This window comes from Sparus aurata, chromosome 2 (assembly GCF_900880675.1).
Source record: "Sparus aurata chromosome 2, fSpaAur1.1, whole genome shotgun sequence".
Classification (NCBI taxonomy): domain Eukaryota; kingdom Metazoa; phylum Chordata; class Actinopteri; order Spariformes; family Sparidae; genus Sparus; species Sparus aurata.
In genome coordinates this window covers 25,086,686-25,105,499 of record NC_044188.1, presented here as the reverse complement: position 1 = coordinate 25,105,499, position 18,814 = coordinate 25,086,686, and the positions used below count along the sequence as shown (strand labels likewise).

At 40.2% G+C, this 18,814-nt stretch overlaps 2 protein-coding genes across 3 annotated transcripts in view; both read right to left on the bottom strand.

Moving 5' to 3' along the window:
- LOC115566872 (von Willebrand factor A domain-containing protein 5A-like) overlaps positions 1–8,496 on the bottom strand; it is a 29,753-nt gene extending 21,257 nt beyond the window's left edge. The window contains 1 exon segment of the mRNA XM_030392912.1: positions 8,462–8,496. The gene's annotated coding sequence lies outside the window, so the exon portion shown is untranslated.
- Positions 8,497–11,401: 2,905 nt separating this feature from the next.
- Positions 11,402–18,814, bottom strand: part of LOC115566844 (von Willebrand factor A domain-containing protein 5A-like) — a 55,749-nt gene continuing 48,336 nt past the window's right edge. Inside the window, exons 17-22 of one of the 2 annotated variants that reach the window (XM_030392872.1) lie at positions 18,479–18,523; positions 16,075–16,191; positions 13,216–13,254; positions 12,296–12,444; positions 11,894–12,017; positions 11,402–11,772 (exon numbers count right to left, since the gene is read on the bottom strand). In XM_030392872.1, the coding sequence (XP_030248732.1) occupies positions 11,693–11,772; positions 11,894–12,017; positions 12,296–12,444; positions 13,216–13,254; positions 16,075–16,191; positions 18,479–18,523 (554 nt within the window). In that variant the 3' untranslated portion in view covers positions 11,402–11,692. The remainder of the gene's footprint in view (positions 11,773–11,893; positions 12,018–12,295; positions 12,445–13,215; positions 13,255–16,074; positions 16,192–18,478; positions 18,524–18,814) is intronic. The other variant, XM_030392901.1, reaches the window with a different exon arrangement.

Sequence of the window (18,814 nt, the reverse complement as noted above, 5' to 3'; positions counted from 1 at the left end):
CCAGTGACCTTTGACCCTGGAAAAGTGTGTGATTGGTGGAGAGAGGACAGTGACAGAGACTCCCTTTGGCAAATCCCACGTGACTGATATGTCCACCACAGCTGGCTGCAGAGCAAATCTCAGCGACTGCATCACCTGATGAGTGAAAACAGTTTGCAAAAAGACTAGAAAGACACTGAAAGATTTAACTTACTGGAATCATCACTTCTGTCAGAAAACAAATGTGTTATTGCATTTCTTATTTCAAATGTATTTTTAATATGAACTATGTCTTACTTTGGGTTGCATCCTGTCAGCCCCTGTGATGAACTGAGCGTGAACCTCCTCCTTCCTTGGCCAGCCCGTTGATAAGAGGCAGAGCTGGCCCCTTCCCCAATCCCAAAGAGAAACACCTACAATACAGTGGATTAGTCTGATGATGATGAGACACATTCTGGGAACTGTGTGGGTGTTTGTTGTGTTTTGTGTTCTTGTGGTTTCACCTGTGGGAGCCTGAATTCTTCTTCACCAGACTGATAATTTCTTTGGTGTTCCACACCTCTCCATCAGTGAAGACAAATACCTTAAGGAGAGTTTACATATCACAAGTAGTTACATGACATCACACACAGAAACATGCAGTGTGTTTGTGTTTGTGTGTGTGTCTATGTGTATTACTTGTCTTGGTTGATTAGTAATGGGGGGCTGGCTGTAAATATGTTGGAGGGGCTTCAGGATCTCTGTTCCCCCCAGATCAGCACCCATCCTTTCAACTGTCTTCAGAGCTTCTTCCATGGTCTTCTGACTGTACTCCACACTCGTACTGCCATCACATAAACACACAAACTCAAGAAAAAATGTACACATACTTTTTGATCATTAATACCAAACACAGGACTGAATTTGTAGGACTGAGTGACATGAGGGCGTGACTTACGGGAAGATGTGTTCATATCCTGACCCAAAACTGTAGATGTTGAAATAGCAGCCCATTGGTAAGCTCTTCAACAGGAGCAGCAGAGTATCCTTAAGGGAAGAGAGGAAAGATACTAAAGGCCACTGAGTGAGAGGGACACTATGGATGATCTTATGACAGGAACAACACATAATGAATACCCTGGCACTGCCAATGCGAGTCTGGTCTCTCTTGCTGTCGTTCATGTGATCATCCATACTTCCAGATCGATCCAATAAGAACACAAACTCTCCACAGGAGGCCAGTGAAGACATGACAGCCTGGGGGAACTCAGGGTACAGGCTCAGCATCACTGCTGGATCACCCATCAGAGAGCCTGAGACACAGAGGAGAGACAGGAACATGACCACACATCTGGCTTTTACCAGTAAAGCAACAACTGGACTCATTCACTAACTCACCAGGCTTGGCAGAGGCCTGTCCTGCCTCCACCACAGCAGTGGGCTGGTGGGCATCTTTGTAATAAATCAGCACCTCAACGTCTCTGTCAAACTTGTGTCCTGCAGCCAACTTGACCTGCAGTTCACACAACACTCATCAATATAAAGAAAGTGATGTATGTTGTTGTCAGTGCTGAGGAACAATCACACACAGCAGAAACATTAGCACTCCACCTACCGTGGCCTGGGTTTGCTCTGTGTTGAGGTACTGGAGAGGGTCCAGGGAACAGTTGGACTCTACTTTAGAGACTGGACGAGGAGAGGACACTCGGGCAGAGAAAGACAGACTGTAGGGCACCAGAGAGGCTGGAACAGAGGTCACCTGAACACTGGCACCTTCACTGCCTGTACATGACATGAGACAAGTGAGGAATACTGTAATAAAAGAGATATGCCAGACTGATAATCTCCAGTCCAGCAGAAGTTCTGTATGACCAGAGAAAAATATTCAGAACCCTAATCCTCCTGTTGTAAGGAAAAATATGACTATGAGACACCTTAGTAAGTTAGTTAGTTAGTTAGTTTAATTTATTGTCCACAATGCTGAAATTTGTCTTTGGTCTCATAAAAATAACAAGCAGGAAGGCAACAACAACAACAACACTTGCTCACAAGCATCTTCAGGGCAAAAAGCAGGACAGCAGTGGCAGTTGCATTAAAAACGCATCAACGGGAGATGGTGTTCAGTGCTCCAGTGGCATTCGGGATGATGGAATTTTTAAAAATATTACAATTTGCCCTTGGCACTTTGTATCGTCTACCAGAGGGAAGAAGTTCAAACTCCCTATTGAGTGGGTGAGAGGGATCGTTTGCTATTTTGACAGCTTATTTCCTAAGCACTTCCTCGTACATACAACTTAATTGTTTCTGTCTCATCCCTATGATTTTTGAGGCTAGGTTTATTATTCTCTGAAGCTTGCTTCTTCCTTTTATGTTTAGATTACCATACAACATTGCCATATTAAAAGTAAAGACGCCCTCTATAAACTGTTTCCATAATATGCTTGCACACTCTGAAAGAGTTGAGCTTGCGTAATAGGTGGAGACGTTGATTACAGGTTTTAAAAATATAGTGAGTGTTTTCACTGAAATTTAGGTTGCAATCAATATATGTACCTAAATATTTGAACTTGTTTACTACGTCTACAATTTATCCCTTAATTATAAGCGGCTGCACAGGGTCCTTTTCATGAAAGACAAGTTCCTGTGTTTTCGTTACATTGATCTCTAAGAAGCTTTCATCGCAACACTTCTGGAGAGATGACACATGTGCTCTGTATACTTCCTCTCCAACTATGTCCCCCTTCTTCAATAAGGCAACCAGGGCCATATCATCCGCATACTTAAACAAACAAAACTTTTCCAGATCTAATTGGAATTCGTTTGTGTAAATGGAGAAAAGTAATGGGGATAAAATAGTCCCGTGCGGGGCACCAGTATTAAGCACGATGATGTCGGACCGAGTATTATTGACCAGAACCTGTTGAGGGTGGTCAGAGAGGAAGTCCCTAACAAGGTGGATAATACCACCGTTTACTCCTATATCAATAAGTCTCTGCAGCAGGATGTGAATCTGCATGCTGTTAAAAGCAGAAGTAAAATCGATAAACAGGGCCCTAGCAAGGTGGGAGGGGACTTGAAGGTTCTCACATGAACAGCATGTTCTGGGTCATCCAATCATCGCAAGCAAACATGCTTGACGTCAAAAACCAAGACGGTCAGTGTGGTTGTTTAAGGGTTTGCTGTGATTGGATGATCTCATTGCCATCTGAGGAGAAAAAAGATAACGCTAGTGGGAGCTCAAATAGCCTGCATGCTAACAACAAGAGTCTACAAAGTTGTAAATGTGTGGCACTTCACCACATATTTTACTTTGATTGGCCTCTGAAACTCTACTGAAACTTTAAGATATCTGTTAAATATTATGTTCAAATTTGAAAAAACTAATTGCCAAAAATGTCTGTGTTAAAGGTTCCCTGTGGAGGTTTTGACCACACGCAGCGCTGTGAGGTTTTTATGTGTAATTTGTTTCATATGTATCGCAGGTTCTTGTCCATCGTTACACACTATTTCGTCGGTGGTGGGGAGAGCAAAGACACTTTGACAGAGAAGATGACCAGGAATAAAACATGTATCTAAATAATGCAACATTGTTTTTTGTATTCTTTCCATGTGCTTTATGAGGACTTTAGATTTCAACAATACACTTAATGTCTTTTGGTAAGAAACACTGAATATAAACATAACTTTTGTTCAGAAGAAACATCCAAAAGACCTTTGTGTTTGTTTGTGCAAATAGGAAATTTGAGCCAGCATAAAACTCTCTGATATCACTATTGATGTCAACCTCAATACCTAAGATTGTCTGGCATCTACATTGGCTGGTTCCCACGATGTTGAAGGAGTTGTAAAATAACATGCTCTGCAGCTCTTGCCCTACTGTATATAAACAAGTTTGGTGTTCACTAAGCTAAAAAGTGTTCAATCTTAAAAGTGCCTCTATCGTCATAATTATGCTTTTACACAAAGGGTTGACACGTATACATTCACAAAAAAAGCCTATGTTGCATTTTGGCGAGAGTTTCACTTTAATATGTTGTGCTAAGAAACATTGAACATAAACATAACTTTTTTCACGAGAAACGTACAAAAGGCCTTTGTGTTTGTTTGTGAAAAAGGAAATACGAGCCAGCATAAAACTCTCAATTCCAAAGATTGTTTGACGTCTACATGTCAGCACAATTGGAAATTGGCTGGTTCCCACGACTTTAAAGGACTTGTGAAATAACATGCTCTGCCAGTGTATTACACATAGCTTTTGCCCTACTTTGTATTCACTAAGATAAAAAGTGTTGTCTGGTGGTTTCCTACCCTGAGGTTGGTAGCGAGGGTTGAGCACAGCTGGCAGACAAAATCTCAGCCCGTCATCAGCCTGCACAGCCAGCTCAGTGACGTACTCCAGCCTGATGGAGGCGCTCTCTCCTGGAGGCAGACTGCCCACACTCAGAGAGAAGATATCTGGACTCTGATCACTCTCCTCCAATAGGAAGGCCTGCTCACCGGAGCTTAAAGCATCATCGTACTCCTCACGAGCCTGGAGTACAGACGACACATGTGAGTCACTTTCACTGTGTTTACTGTGTTTTTCAGCTCCACTGTAGTGAGAAAGTCGTTACTGTGCAGCTCACCTGCTGTTTCTCCTTCACCTCAGCTACAATCTGCGTCTGTCCAATCGTAGCACTGAAGTGACAGACGGCAGCATCTCCAGGCAGAGGGAAGACAAACACAGCCTCTAGTGGTTTGTCCTCCTTGTTCTCATAGTTCAGAGTGGAGACCACTGTAGCCACATGGTCCCTCACCTGCAGCTCCACCTCCACACTCTTCAGAGGAACTGACCCAGACACAGAAAGAAACCACATGAACATAAACTGTGTGAGAGCTTGTTTTCAGTGGGTAAAGACATTTTTCAAATTGGTGAGGATGCTGTTTAATGTTCCTTCTGTACTGAATAGCCGCGCCTGTGAACCACGCTGATCATTAAACATGTCTCTGACTAACAGTGTGATGCAAATACGTACAAGCTTCAATTTGACATTGATTTTTTACCTGGTTCCTTCTGAGCAGTCAGCAGACCACAGCAGTCCATCTTTGTACCTGTGCAACAATCAACAAGGACATTTGAGGAAACAGTTATGCTCTCAACTGTTTTTATAATCGTTTTGATATGTTCGATCTCAGCAAAGAAATACAGGAACTAAAGCGTGAACTGTGTGACAGTCAGCAATTCTCTGAAAAACAAGAGGATGTTGAAAAAGCCTTTCATTGCACAAAGGTCAATAAAGTCACGGACCTGATAACATCTGTGGTCGGTTACTCATAACCTGTGCAAGAGAACTGAGTCCAGTTTTCCACAAGATTTTTAATAGATCTTTTGAAGCGCAGCAGGTCCCCAGCATTTGGAAGGAAACACCGTAGTTGTCCCGGTCCCCAAATCCAGTCGCCCCGGAACACTAAATGGCTTCAGACCGGCGGCTTTGACCTCAATTATTGTGAACATTTTTGAAAAACTTGTACGGCTGGAAATCTTGAAAAATACAGAGAGTGAAATAGATCAACTGCAATTTGCCTACAGACCCAAAAGAGGAGTGGAGGACGCCACACTCACTCTGATTAATTTGCTTTTTAAACATCTTGAAGGAAGTGGGTGTCATGCCCAGCTTTTATTTATTGATTTCTCCTCTGCTTTTAAAGGAGTCATCACCTGTTTTTTTTTTTACATATCCAGTCCCTCTTGGATCGCTTTGGATCAATTCTTAAAACTTTTTACAATTTTTTTAATTTTTTTTTTAAATCAAACATAGAGCTTGTTCTGACAATTTTTCATACCGCGACTTTCTCACGCGAGATTATGCACGAGGTTTTGACCGGTCCGGATGTGCATTGTATTAATATGTAATGAGGCGCGCGTTGATTGGCCGCAGGAAGGACAGAGCCGGAATCGGGGGCGAGCCTGCATGCACACAGACTCCCTCCAAAACATAAACAGCCCCCTGTCATGGCGCACACACTAAATGACGAACCTTACGGAATTCAGGCATTTATGTACGAGCCGGAGTCGGAACCTGAACGGAGAGTGAAGAGGCAGAGACGGTGGAAGAGACACGTTTACAGCAGGATGTCTCTGAATGGTAAATTCTTTTTTTTCCTTCTTACTTTTCACACTTGTGTTTGACATGTAAGACCCGAGTTTTAATGCTGGGGGTCACGATGTATGGCGTGAAAATGACAGAGAAATAAGCAGATTCGGCGTGCTCACTCAGAAAGTCTGGCTGAGGACGGCTGTGAGCCGATGCTTATGCAAGTAGCCTCCTGTGGTAACATCACCACAGGAGCAGAGTCAAAATCTCGTGCTTTAGGAACGCGCACTATTGTGCGCTATTCCTGTTCGGAGAAAGAGCCAAAGCGAAGAAAATCAGCCACTTTCAAACTCCAGCTTTTCAGGCAAGTTTCAACAGATGTCCAACACCAATATGCATGATTTAACGAGAGAAATTGCGATTTCCGGGTGATGACTCCTTTAATGCAATCCAGCCGCACATTTTAACGCAGAGGCTTTTAGAACATTTTAACCTCAGTAAACATCTTGTGGGCTGGATTTGAAACTTTCTAACAAACAGGACACAGAGGGTCAGAGTTAATGGGGTCTTATCTGACAAAGTCTGCTCTTCCTCTGGCTCACCACAAGGGTGTGTGCTCTCTCTTATTCATTCTATACACGAATATGTGTCAGAGCACTTTTAAAAATAGCCTCGTTTTGAAGTACAATGATGACTCCGTGATTGTTAGCCTGCTCCAGGGAAGTGAACATAATCACGGCCCGGTTGTCGACTACTTTGTAAAGTGGTGTGAAGACTCTCACCTACACCTCAATATAACTAAGACCAAAGACATGGCTATTGATTTTCGAAAGAATGCCAAAACATCTGAGCCTGTAATGATCAAGGGACAAGTCACTGAACAAGTGCAATCTTATAAATATCTTGGGACAATCATTGACTCTGCCTTAAACTTTAAAGAGAACTGCAAAGCTGTGAGCAGGAGGGGACACCAGCGACTGTTTTGTCTGAGGAAGTTGTCCCGTTTCCATGTTGATAGGACCATGATGACACTCTTTTACCATGCTTTTATTGAGTCTGTGTTAGCTTTCTCACTTGTGTCATGGTTCGGAAACCTGCCCTTAAAAGAAAGGAACTCGCTCAACCAGATCATCAAATGGTCTGGTCGGCTGATTGGAGAGACACAGCTGAGCCTGGAGTTGCCGTACAGCAAACAGTTGCAGCGACTAGCCAGCTCCATCTCCAGTGACGTCTCCCATCCTCTTGCGAGTGAGTTCCAGCCCCTGCCATCTGGACGGAGATTCATAGTCCCAAGATCTAGGACCACACGCTATAGGAACAGCTTTCGTCCCTGCTGCTGTTTCCCTTTTAAACAAGTCCTAATGCACTTTGAGGTCTATCCTGTGACTTGTTGTTGTAATTTATCTATTTATTTCTATTTATTGAAAATGGTTTTTAAACCTATTTATTGTCCGTTGTATCATCATTTTGTCGTATCTTATATGCCTTTAATCCGGCTCAGTGAACATCGGAAGTACCCATGTCTGTCTCGTGCTGTGTGTTAACTCGTCTTCTGTATGTCCTGTCATCAATGTTTGTGTGACGCCCTCTCCTGCCACTGCACAACAAATCTACCTACGGGTATTAATAAAGTAAACTGAACTGAACTGATGCTGTAGTGATGTTAATGTTTGTTTGTTTTTTGTCTAATAAATGTCACAAGCATTGTGGTCAGACCTATAAGGGACAGAATATGATTCACTTCACAAGAAATTAGCAAAGTATAAAAACACAGTTAATACACAAATCAAGTTACTGACTAAACAAACAACAACAAAATAACTGAATAATATATTATACTACTACTGATAATAATGATGATAATAACATGTTTTGTTATATTATTATTATTATTATTATTATTATTATTATCATTAGTATTATCATCTCCAGTTAACTTAATGCTTTCCACCTCCCTCCACATATGTCCTGTCATCATCTACTGTAAATCAATACACTCACTAATCATTAACTATTGATGTCTCCTGCTCTCTCCAGTCTCTGATCCACCCTTCCTGCTCCAGTCTGAACAACTCTTCCTGGTGTCTTGAGTCTTTATCATTATTGACTGTTAATTTGTGTTTTATAAATAGATTGAGGCAGCTGCCTGCTTCATGACTACAGATGGGATTAAAAATAGCATGTTGAGATGTGTCACTCTGACGGGAAACCATGATCCAAACAGCAACAGGCTCCTGTCTGTTGAACTGAACATTGTTTGTTGTATTTTCAGGATATCACAGCAGATTCAACTAGAGTTCGTATAACAATCCCAGTGTGACAACAACAGTATGCAGCAATCCGCCTATTGATAAGGCTTCCCCCTGTTTATTTTACAAATCAGTGCCTCTGCGACTCTTTAAACAAACACGCAGCAGAAGGAGACCTACCTCTGGGGACAGGTGTGTGTGTGTTTCCCTCTCGTAAACAGCCTGTGATAAGTCACCCTGCCGGTTCGTAAAGCAGGAAGAATTTATCCAGATGTTCTACTGTGAACTGAAAGCAAAGACAAAGCCACGCCCCACCTCCGGGTACGGTCCATTTGCTCACAAGAGACACGCCGGGCGGGTGAAGCTTGAATCCCAAAAGTTTCACGATCGAAAAATAAATGTGTGACTCGGTGTTTGTTTCCAGTATGCCGCTGGAGTGCCGCCAGGGCTCCACCAGCAGCAGCTCGGTGTCGGTTTAAATCTCCAACGTCATGTTTCACACTGTTCATCCTGCTGTCGTGTTATTTTCACCCGAGTTTCAGAGTTAAATACAGAAAAATGTTCATTTGGCACCTTTTTTTTTTCGAAAGTTCAATACTGTATATCCAGAGTATCAAGGTTCTTTGATCATGCACCGATCACTGCATTATCCTGTCTTTTTTCCTTTTTTGTCCTTGAAGGGTTATAAAAAATAATAATAATTAAAAAAATACGTGTTGAATTCATCAAAAAGTTAAAATGAACTTTAAATCCTGAAATAGATAGAAAAAAAAAATATTTTTAAAAAATAACAATGAAGAAAAACCAATAAAGGCTTCAAATAATGTATAGGCTAACTAAGATAAAATGAAAGGACTGGTTGGTAAACGTTGGTCAATAATCAGGAAACAGGCCTCAGTGAAGACATATCTTTCATTTATAGCTGTATTTCAGCTGTACAGATATATATTTGTGTGTTTTATCATGTCTTAACCTCATTGTGATGCAGGAATATTGCACAATTGATTCACTGCCGTGCTGGTGGTTTGGATACCTGAACTGACTGGTTCACCTGCTAATGAAAAAAAAAAGAAAAAAAACTTGTTCTAGGATGTTTTTCTTCTGACCGGTTTGACGAGCTGATCGATCAGGGCAAAGACACTGCTGCTGTCATTTAACACAACCTCCAACTTTTAGTCCAGTTTTTGCCTTTAATGATTCAATGATTGTGAGGTTAAATTCCTTCACTACTCTGTGGAAAAGGATGCCCCGACAAGCAGGACACAGCACAACTCCACGATATACACTAGTAAATAACAAGTGTGATTGAAAACATGTAAGATATGGTTGTTCTAAAATATTACATTATTTATCATTAGGAGTTCACAGATAATTATGCATTAGGTAAAACTTTATATATATAACATATATTTGAGCAATATGAACTGTTCACATGATACACTGAATGATGTTTATTGCAAAGAAACCAAAGCCTTTTAACTGACAGGGCAGAGAGAGAGATGGAACTGACATATAAGTGACAGAGAGAGAGAGGGGTCGTCACAGGCATTTTACTGAATGATATGATGATGTGACACTTTGGTGGAATTGTCATTGGCACTGTGTTTAACAGGACTTCCGATCCTCTGCACATACTGTCTGATGCTGTTCTGTTTAACAGGTCAACATATAATGTGAATCATACAAAGCGAATACAGAGAAGTTAAGACGATGGACCAGACATGTCAAGGTCTCTGCAGACCTGAATCCTGCCAACGACGTGTCAGTGTCACAGTTGGTTTACATTAAATCCTCAGTTGACGATATGATGATAATGATAGAGACATGTTTCAATCAGCAGTGGTCTAACTGTGTTTTACCAGAGCGCTCATCCTGCAAACGGAGGATGCCAACTGCATCTTCATGTCATGAAACACAGGAGGCCATTTTCCCCCCCACTGCAGCAGCTGCTTTCTCACTTCCTGATGTTAGCACTTTAACACAGTTGTTTACCTATGTCAGATTTTTTACTTTTCAACAATTAAACACTCGTTCCATAGTTGAAGGATCTCACTTGACCACAGTTCAGCTCTTGTCGGTGCTCAGGTGCAGAATGAATCGTCATCATCATGACTACCAGCTACACGCTACTGATGTGGGTTAGGGTTAAACAATAAGGGATCTTATTACTTTAGAATTAATGAAATTCTTTCTTTGAGCTTTATTTTATATCAGAACTTGAATATATTAGAGCAGGGGTCACCAACTTTTTTGAAACTGAGAGCTACTTCATGGGCACTGAGTCATACGAAGAGCTACCAGTTTGATACACTCTTCTGAAATAACAAAATTTGCTCAGTTTGCCTTTAGATAGATATGATTATTAATGATTAAGGATACTCATCTATGTGAAGACACTACGTATATAATGAGACATCATTTAAGGCCAAAAAAACATTTATATATAACGTGTTCTGTATAATATTATGATACAAGACATATTAAAGTATTAAAAGTGCACTTCCTTCTTTAATTTATGCTCACACGGCCATATTTGGCAAATAAAAATGTATAAAACAAATGTCCAACAAATTACAAAAATTCACTCCAGTTGTGTTATTGCCTGCAGTTTGTAATCTGTTCTAACTCTTTGCAAACTTACAGACACACAATTGAAATTCCCCCACCAAGATAATGAGTGTACATTAATATCTGTATTTTATATATGTATCTATATATTATAGGTATTTTAGTGTATTTTTAGGAAGTTTGTTGCTGGTAAACTCATCCAAGCAGCATACACACATTATTTTCTATAAACCTTCAGTGTAAAATTCATGCATGTTGGCAGCAACATGTTTAAAACAACTATTTTCTATGTACAGCTGAATTCAAGTTATAATTTGGTTTGTTCTTTCTAAGACATAACCAGTAATAGCAGCAATCTGAAGTCAGTTGGTTGAAAAAAACATCACGGTAAGAGCATGAAGTTCTTTAAGTTGGTACAATGAGGTCAGAAATTTGTGCTAATAGCGCAAAGCTTGATTAGTGTTGGTAAAACGCATGTGTACCTTGTGTGGCACAGCTTTAACTGCACAGTGAAAAGAGCAGGTGTGAAACCTTAAATTAAGCCATTAATGCTCATTTTCTCCAAAAATCCAAGTTTATTTTTATGTTGTTTTAGACTCAAACTGACAAGAAATGTGTAATAACCTCAGTGATAATACATCAGTTCAGTCAGTTAATGTACACAAATTCAAAAGCCCAAAGAATATAAGAACAAGCTGGGGAAATACCAACTGATAGTAAAAAGGAAGAAACATCAAATAACATGATTTGATTGTAACAAGGTAGATAGTATGGTGCAATTTTAATAAAGTAAAGTTTGGAGGATGGAGTGAATCTGCAGGAGAAGCCAGTTAAATGAACACCTCAGAGCCCCAGGGCGACTTTCTGCACGTTGCAACCCAACAGAGCATTTCCTGCTTTCACACACTCTGTCACACATGGTGCTGAAATAAAAAACACAAAACAAGTCATCAGCAGAGGAGACTGAATGTGGGCAAACAACAGATTATATGCAGCTCACACTGTTAAAAAGTAAAGATCAGCTCTTATCGTTATGGTTGTTACCATTCTGAGCACGGAGCCATGAAGCAGCCTTCATAGCCAGAAGCTCCCACTCTTCCTGAGCATCCATCTTGAAGCCATGAAGCCAGATCAGAGCCAGAAGGGTGGCCCACACTTCCTGGTTCACCTAACACACCAAGTTAAAGAAATAAACGTGGAACAGTCACGACAAGAGAAAGAAGTCAAAGAGAACAAAGACGAGAAGACACAGAGAGAAAATGCTGCTGGATGGTTTTGATCAGTCTGACTTCCCAACAACATAACAACAATAAAATAAGATACTTCAATACTTTTGACTGATAAAACAAATACAACACCATACCCTGTGTTATGTAATATAAACCATGTCATTATGTGTTTTAAAATAAGTCCAGTTCTTAATTTGTGTTATCATGGTTGACTCACCGATGCAGGCTTTGTGTTCTCCACCTCCTCGCTGGTCTTTCCCAGTGCAGCAGCCAGAGCTGGATCCAACTCCCAGCAGCCAGACGCCTTCTGGAGGGAGACCAGCTGCAGCAAAGGGTCTCTGGGAGGCTGTTTGGGTGAGCAGCTTTCTGAAGGGAAAAGCAAAGCAAAGATACATTTTTAGAGTGGTAGGCATTTCCAGAAATCTTTATTTAGCCTTTGCCTGTTTGATACTGATGTGTAGATAAACTACAGTTAAAGATATTCAAAAATATTTAAATTACAGTTTTATTTAAGATTACTACAATTAGAAATGTCAGTCAGGGGTAGTCCAGGTTAGTATGCTTTTTTGTATCTTCACAACATATCGTTGCTTCCGATGTAGAATCTGGCTGTCTTCACCTTTATTGATTATTAAGAAAAACGTCAAACATTTTGTTTTCTTATTTAGGTCCGGATTATAGTATTTTTGATTAGTGATTATAACAAACATTGTTTTTATAGACTTGATTTGAATGATTACACAATAAATAAAGAGCCAGATGGAGGCAAAACAAAGTGTACAGTCATGTTTGTAGCTCTGTGAGGATGTACTGAGCCACTTTGGTGCTTTGAGCTAAATGCTAACATTTGCATGCTAATGTGTATTTAGCAAGTTCAATTTCTAGCATGTTCATGATGTTAGTATACTGTGTTAGCATGCTAACATTGTCAGTGTAAGTACAGCTGAGGCTGAAGTAATTAGTTTTGCAGGTGTTTGGTCATTTTTTAAATTTTCATCCAGTGCCTTCATCAGTTTTTATTGGTCCAAAACTTTGGTTTATGACCAAAGTTATTCCAAATGCATCCTGAGGGAGACACAAATGTGTGTACTAATAGTTGTCAACAGGTGTTTCTTTAATAATGTCTTTGTTACTTACTCTTCAAGTCAAATGGTCCATCCAACCACTGATCTTGATCTAGCAGGCCATAAAGAGTCAAAGAGAGGTGGAATATTATAAAAAGACAACAACAGTAAATACAAACAAATTAAATTGTAATGCACAAAAAATCAGCAGTATAACTCAATGCATAAAGCGCCACACCAGGAATTTGATACAAATACAACAACACTAAAAGAAACATGATTCAATGGAGTAAAAATAATGTTTAACAATGTAAGAATGACATAATAAATCAACATGTTTGCAGTTATTTTTTTCAAGTCATTATTGAGATCACTAGTCTATTATTTTGTCATAGAGAGGTGACAAAGCTGGGTTTCCTGTAATACCGAGTTAATGCAGCTTTTTATATCTAGAAGACAGAAGACAACCAGATAAGACGACAATTTGACTTGATAGCCAATCCTAGAGATCATAGTGACCTCCACAGCATCAAGCACAGTAACAGTGTATGACAGGGATCAAGCAGTTTAAAATACCTTTCCATTGCAAAAGCATGAAAAAAAAGGAAAGATTGCAAGCATTGTCAGGACCTGCAGGCTGTGTTCTGGGCCTCCTGCTTAGTGTGTATGCTTGTGGTTTTTTGTCTTCTTTTGCTCCCTTTTTGTGTGCTTGGTGTGTTTTGGTTTTGTGTCTGTCGCTGTGTTGTGCTTTATCCCTCTCTTCCTCTGGAAGCCACTAGTGGGCGTGGTCACTGGAGCCCCGGTCAGCACACCTGCATCTCATCTACCCGTAATCAGCGCACCCTTATAATCCTGGCCAGTGGTGGACAGTAATGGAGTAAATTTACTTGAGTACTGTACTTAAGTTCGTATCCAGAGGATTTGTACTTTACTTGAGTATTAGATTTCTTTGGTACTTATTACTCTTACTTGAATACATTTCCAAGACAAATATTTTTACTTTTACTCAAGTTAATTTCTAGGAAGGCTGAAAAGTACTCGTTACTTTCAGGTCTGCTCTTTTTTTTTTTTTTTTTCTGAAATACTATTGGACACAAGCTGTGTTTGTCAAAGAAGGAAACTTATCACAGTGCACGCTCTCCACTGGGATCTATGTAAAAGCATAAATACGTCATCCCTCCCCATAAGGATTGCACCAAAGTAGCCACGCTCTCGACTGCGTTTGTCAACACAAAACCGCGACAATGGCTGCATCAGGAGAAGAAAGACAATCTGCTGAGTCTCAGTCTGAGTCTGATAATGATCCGGAGCAGGAACTTTCAGAAAATCCTTCGCCTTATCTGGACTCCATGTTTGAGTTTGACAGAGTAAAAAACGTGGACACAGACAAACAGACATATATTTTCAAATGTTTATTGCGTTTGCCGAAAAAAAACTACCTCTCTGCTTTCAACAACTCCCCGTCCAACTTAAAGAAACACGTTGACGTAAGTTAACCAGACTTTAACCAGGTTATTTTCTATTTGTCTCGGTTCATCTGCTGTCCTCCTGTGATCCCATTCATTTTATTCGTTTTTATAGGTGTTTCTGCAGGCTTTATATAACATTGTGGTTCTAAAAGCAAGCACATCAGTGCAGGTGGTTTCAAATAGTTAATTCTCAGAAACAAGAGTTAAAAGGTCCTTAAATTCATTTAGAAAAAATTATAGTAATTCATCGATGTGAAAAATGAGAAATTTACTCTTACTTTTACTTGAAGTAAATTTAAAAGCATGTACTTTTGGATACTTAAGTACCTTTTAAAAGCAAGTACTTTTTTACTCTTACTCAAGTAACATGTCGACTGAGCTACTTTTACTTGTAACGGAGTAAATTTTGACCAGTAGTATTTGTACTCTTACTCAAGTACTGGGGTCGAGTACTCTGTCCATCTCTGATCCTGGCCAACCTTCCTGACCCTGCCGGATTGTTGAATCAGTCATAACAACCAGCCCTGAGCCTGGACCCAGTCACCTGCCAGCTCTGCAGACCTCGAACCCTGAGCCTGAGTCTGAGCCACACCACCACTCTCCAACGCCTCGGAAACACCTGCCACGCTAACCACAACCTGCTTTTGTGTTTTCAATAAATTCACGCGTGTTATAACTTCACTCTGGTCTGCGTTTGAGTCCCTGGACCCAGATCCTGACAAGCATGGCAGTTCTTGGCTTCCGTACCACACACCAAAACTCCTGTAGTGCTTCAGCACCACAACTTACAGCTTCTGATTTCATCCAGGGTAATCGATCTCAATTATTTCTGTTCAGATGAATGTTAAGTATATTGTGATTTCTATTGTGCCCTGTTTACGTGCTTCACAGTGACCAAACATCAAATCCAGCACTCTACAAAAGATAACCAGTGGCCACACTTTGCACCATTTGTGCTTCATCACTGGTCTTTGGCACTGAAGTAACGGATGTTTTATCAGGATATAAAACTTACTGAAGTTACTGGACAGAAGCAAACTGAGTATCAGAATTCGTGCCTGAGCGATTGAACTAAACCCTGTACAGGCCTTTATATTTTACATGATGAAAGATATACGTAATGAATATCCTAACGTACAACGTACAACAGCTAAATATCAATCATTAGCCCTCACATATTTATACTGTATATGACTTGTGTATCGTGTCAATAAAAACAATTCACAGGGTCCTAAAAAATAAATAAATAAAGCCTGACTTTGCTGATATAAAACATCCATTAACTAATTTTACGCTTTATATTTTTGAAATTATTTTGAATTGTCAATGTCCATCTACTGCTCTGTTGGGGAATTTAGTAAGATCAGATCGAACAGTTCAGTTATACAGAGTAAACTGTGAACAAAGTAATATCTGCCCTGACATGCTGTTCATAGTGGCAGCTGTGGCATGTGTCTACTTACGAGAATCAGTTTCTATTGACGAACACCTTAGCTGAGGAGGTGGGACAGACATCTTAGCTGGTCCCCCCGAGAGCTTCTTCTTCATCTTACTAAAAATTCCAGCACCGCCCCCAACAGCTACAGAGAGAGCAGAGTAAACACAGCATGATATCAGTTGTGTCTCTGTGCCACATAAATCCTTGGTCGACCAAAAACTACAATGTTGATAATGTAATCAGCAGAGCAACAGTGATAAGTCTAAAATATCAACCTGTACATCTGCATGAATATGATTTTGATGTTACTAGACATATATTTGTGAATAAGTCAGCCAATAGAAGTGTGACTTCAGTCCTCAGCCTGATCTTTTTCTATGTTTCATTCAAATGTAGAGGAAAACACACTTTAAACTAGATTGTTAAAACTACATTATGTGTACATTTTTTACCTCAAAATAACTGTTACATCTGCCTCAGCCTCTCCCTCTACTTCCAGGGATTACAGTTTTTCTCAATTGTTTACACACAAAAACTGGTACTTGAGACACAATGACCACAACATGTAACTGATGCACCAACCCCTGAACCAATTCTCCTAAACTACAAGCACAATTCCTGCTTTACACTCAAATTGCAGTTCTAAAACACACTTTTTTCAAAACACTACACACAATTCTCTGCATTTGGCACAATTTTCATAAAGAAAATCACTTGTTTTCACAAGGAACACACTGTCATTCAAAATTCTATGTCAATTGCCCTACTATGCGTACTGACTCATCACATGGACAAACACCTGGACACCCTACACAACGCACTCATTCCACCAGAGCAGCTCAGGTACGTTGTCATTTGGGACAACGTAAGTTTCCACCGGGCTGCTCTGGTTCGTAACTGGTTCACTGCCCACCCACGCTTTATAGTTGTTTATCTCCCTCATTATTTTCCATTCCTCAATCCTGTTGAGAATTTTTTTTCTGCCTGGAGATGGAAAGTGTATGACCGAAATCCACAAATGCGTATACCCCTTCTCCAAGCTATGGGAGATGCATGTGGATATATAGCAGTTGGTGCTTGTCATGGCTGGATTCACCATGCTAGGTGATATTCCTCTTGCTGCTTGGCCAGGGAAAACATTGCTTGTGATGTGGATGAGGTGCTGTGGCCAGACCGAAACAGAGGAGAGCATGCTGCACAGTTTTTTTTTTGTTGCTTTTTTTTTTTTTTACTGTAACTGTGTACAGTAAATTCTTCTGTTGTTTTCTATGTAGACCGTATATTGTTGTATGCAACTTTGTGTTGGTTGGGATGTACACTGTGTACATTGTTTTGTGGGAAAAATAAAATATATCTATTACCGTGTATTTGTGTGTTCTGACTGAGTATAAAAACAATATTCTCAAATATTTTACAACACACTTATGTATGTACTGACTGTAGTAAGTGTAACTGAACAAAAAAGGCCTAAGTCATTATGATGAATGAAGAAGAAGTGTTTTCCATTCATCATAGTGTTTTACACTGAGTACATCAGTGTTCAACTTGTTCTTATAAATGTCTATTCATATGATGGTTTGTGTGTGTCATTTGAAAACAAAATACCATTTTGAGAAGAAATAACATTGTTTTGAATGTCAAGTTTCATTTTGCTGGAGAATTGAGGGGTTTTGCCCATAGTGTTTGTGATTTTTGATTTGTGTGTAGAGTTCTGAGAGTATGAGGCATGCTTTCAGAAAATGTGTGTAAACAATCGAGAAAAACTGTAATTGTCCTTGCTCCAGTCTCTCTTCCTGTCCTCCTGCACCCAATCCTGCAATCAGCCTGCCTTCGTATGCTCAGCCCTGCCACTTCCACGCTGCCAGATCGTAGCCACTGTTAAGTCAGTATAGTGCGCTTCCAGCCTTGTACTTTGTTCCTAGCATTAAACTTTTTGTAACCTTGATCTCTGCTTTAGACTTTTGTCTCTGCTCTGCTCTCAGGCCCCTGACAATCTGGACCTGCTTCCCTCGACTGCTCTGTGAACCCCGCTCTAGATCCAGCCTCCTGGACTGCTCCCCCTCCACGGACTCTCCCTGTCTAGACCATCCCAGCCCAGCCTCAGATCCAACCTTGTTACAATAAACTAATCTGGTTTGAACTCTACCTCTGAACTCTAATACTATAATCCGGACCTCGTTGGCACATAACAATAACAGCTTCAAAATCATGTGTTGATGGTACAGTACACACACACACACACACACACACACACACACACACACACACATACACACACACAACAGCTCAATGTTCCTCACTTGTTGCTCTGGACAATCACCTAATCCAAAAATCCCTCCAAACATGTATTCATCTTCATTATTCACCCATAAATTGTACTTATAGAAATACACAGATATGTTTAAATCCCATTAAGCTTTGATACTTACATTTCATCTTTCTGCGCGAGGGAGCAGCACAACTTTTTATGGTCACTATGAGATTAGAAAAAACAGTCAGGTCAGGACATTATATGAGAATGAGTAGAGATAAATATCAACCAGTAAACTGCTGGTTTACGAGATCATTACAATGACCTGCAAACAAGTACAACTATAAATATTTATAGTGTGAAAAACATAACAACATGTCAGGAGCACACACACGTATCTATACACACATACTGGTACAAACATTCACACAAGGCAATTTTAAACAATGTCCGTCCCAATGACTGACCAGAGCACAACAGAACTACAGCAGCTCCTACTGTAAATAAAGTATTT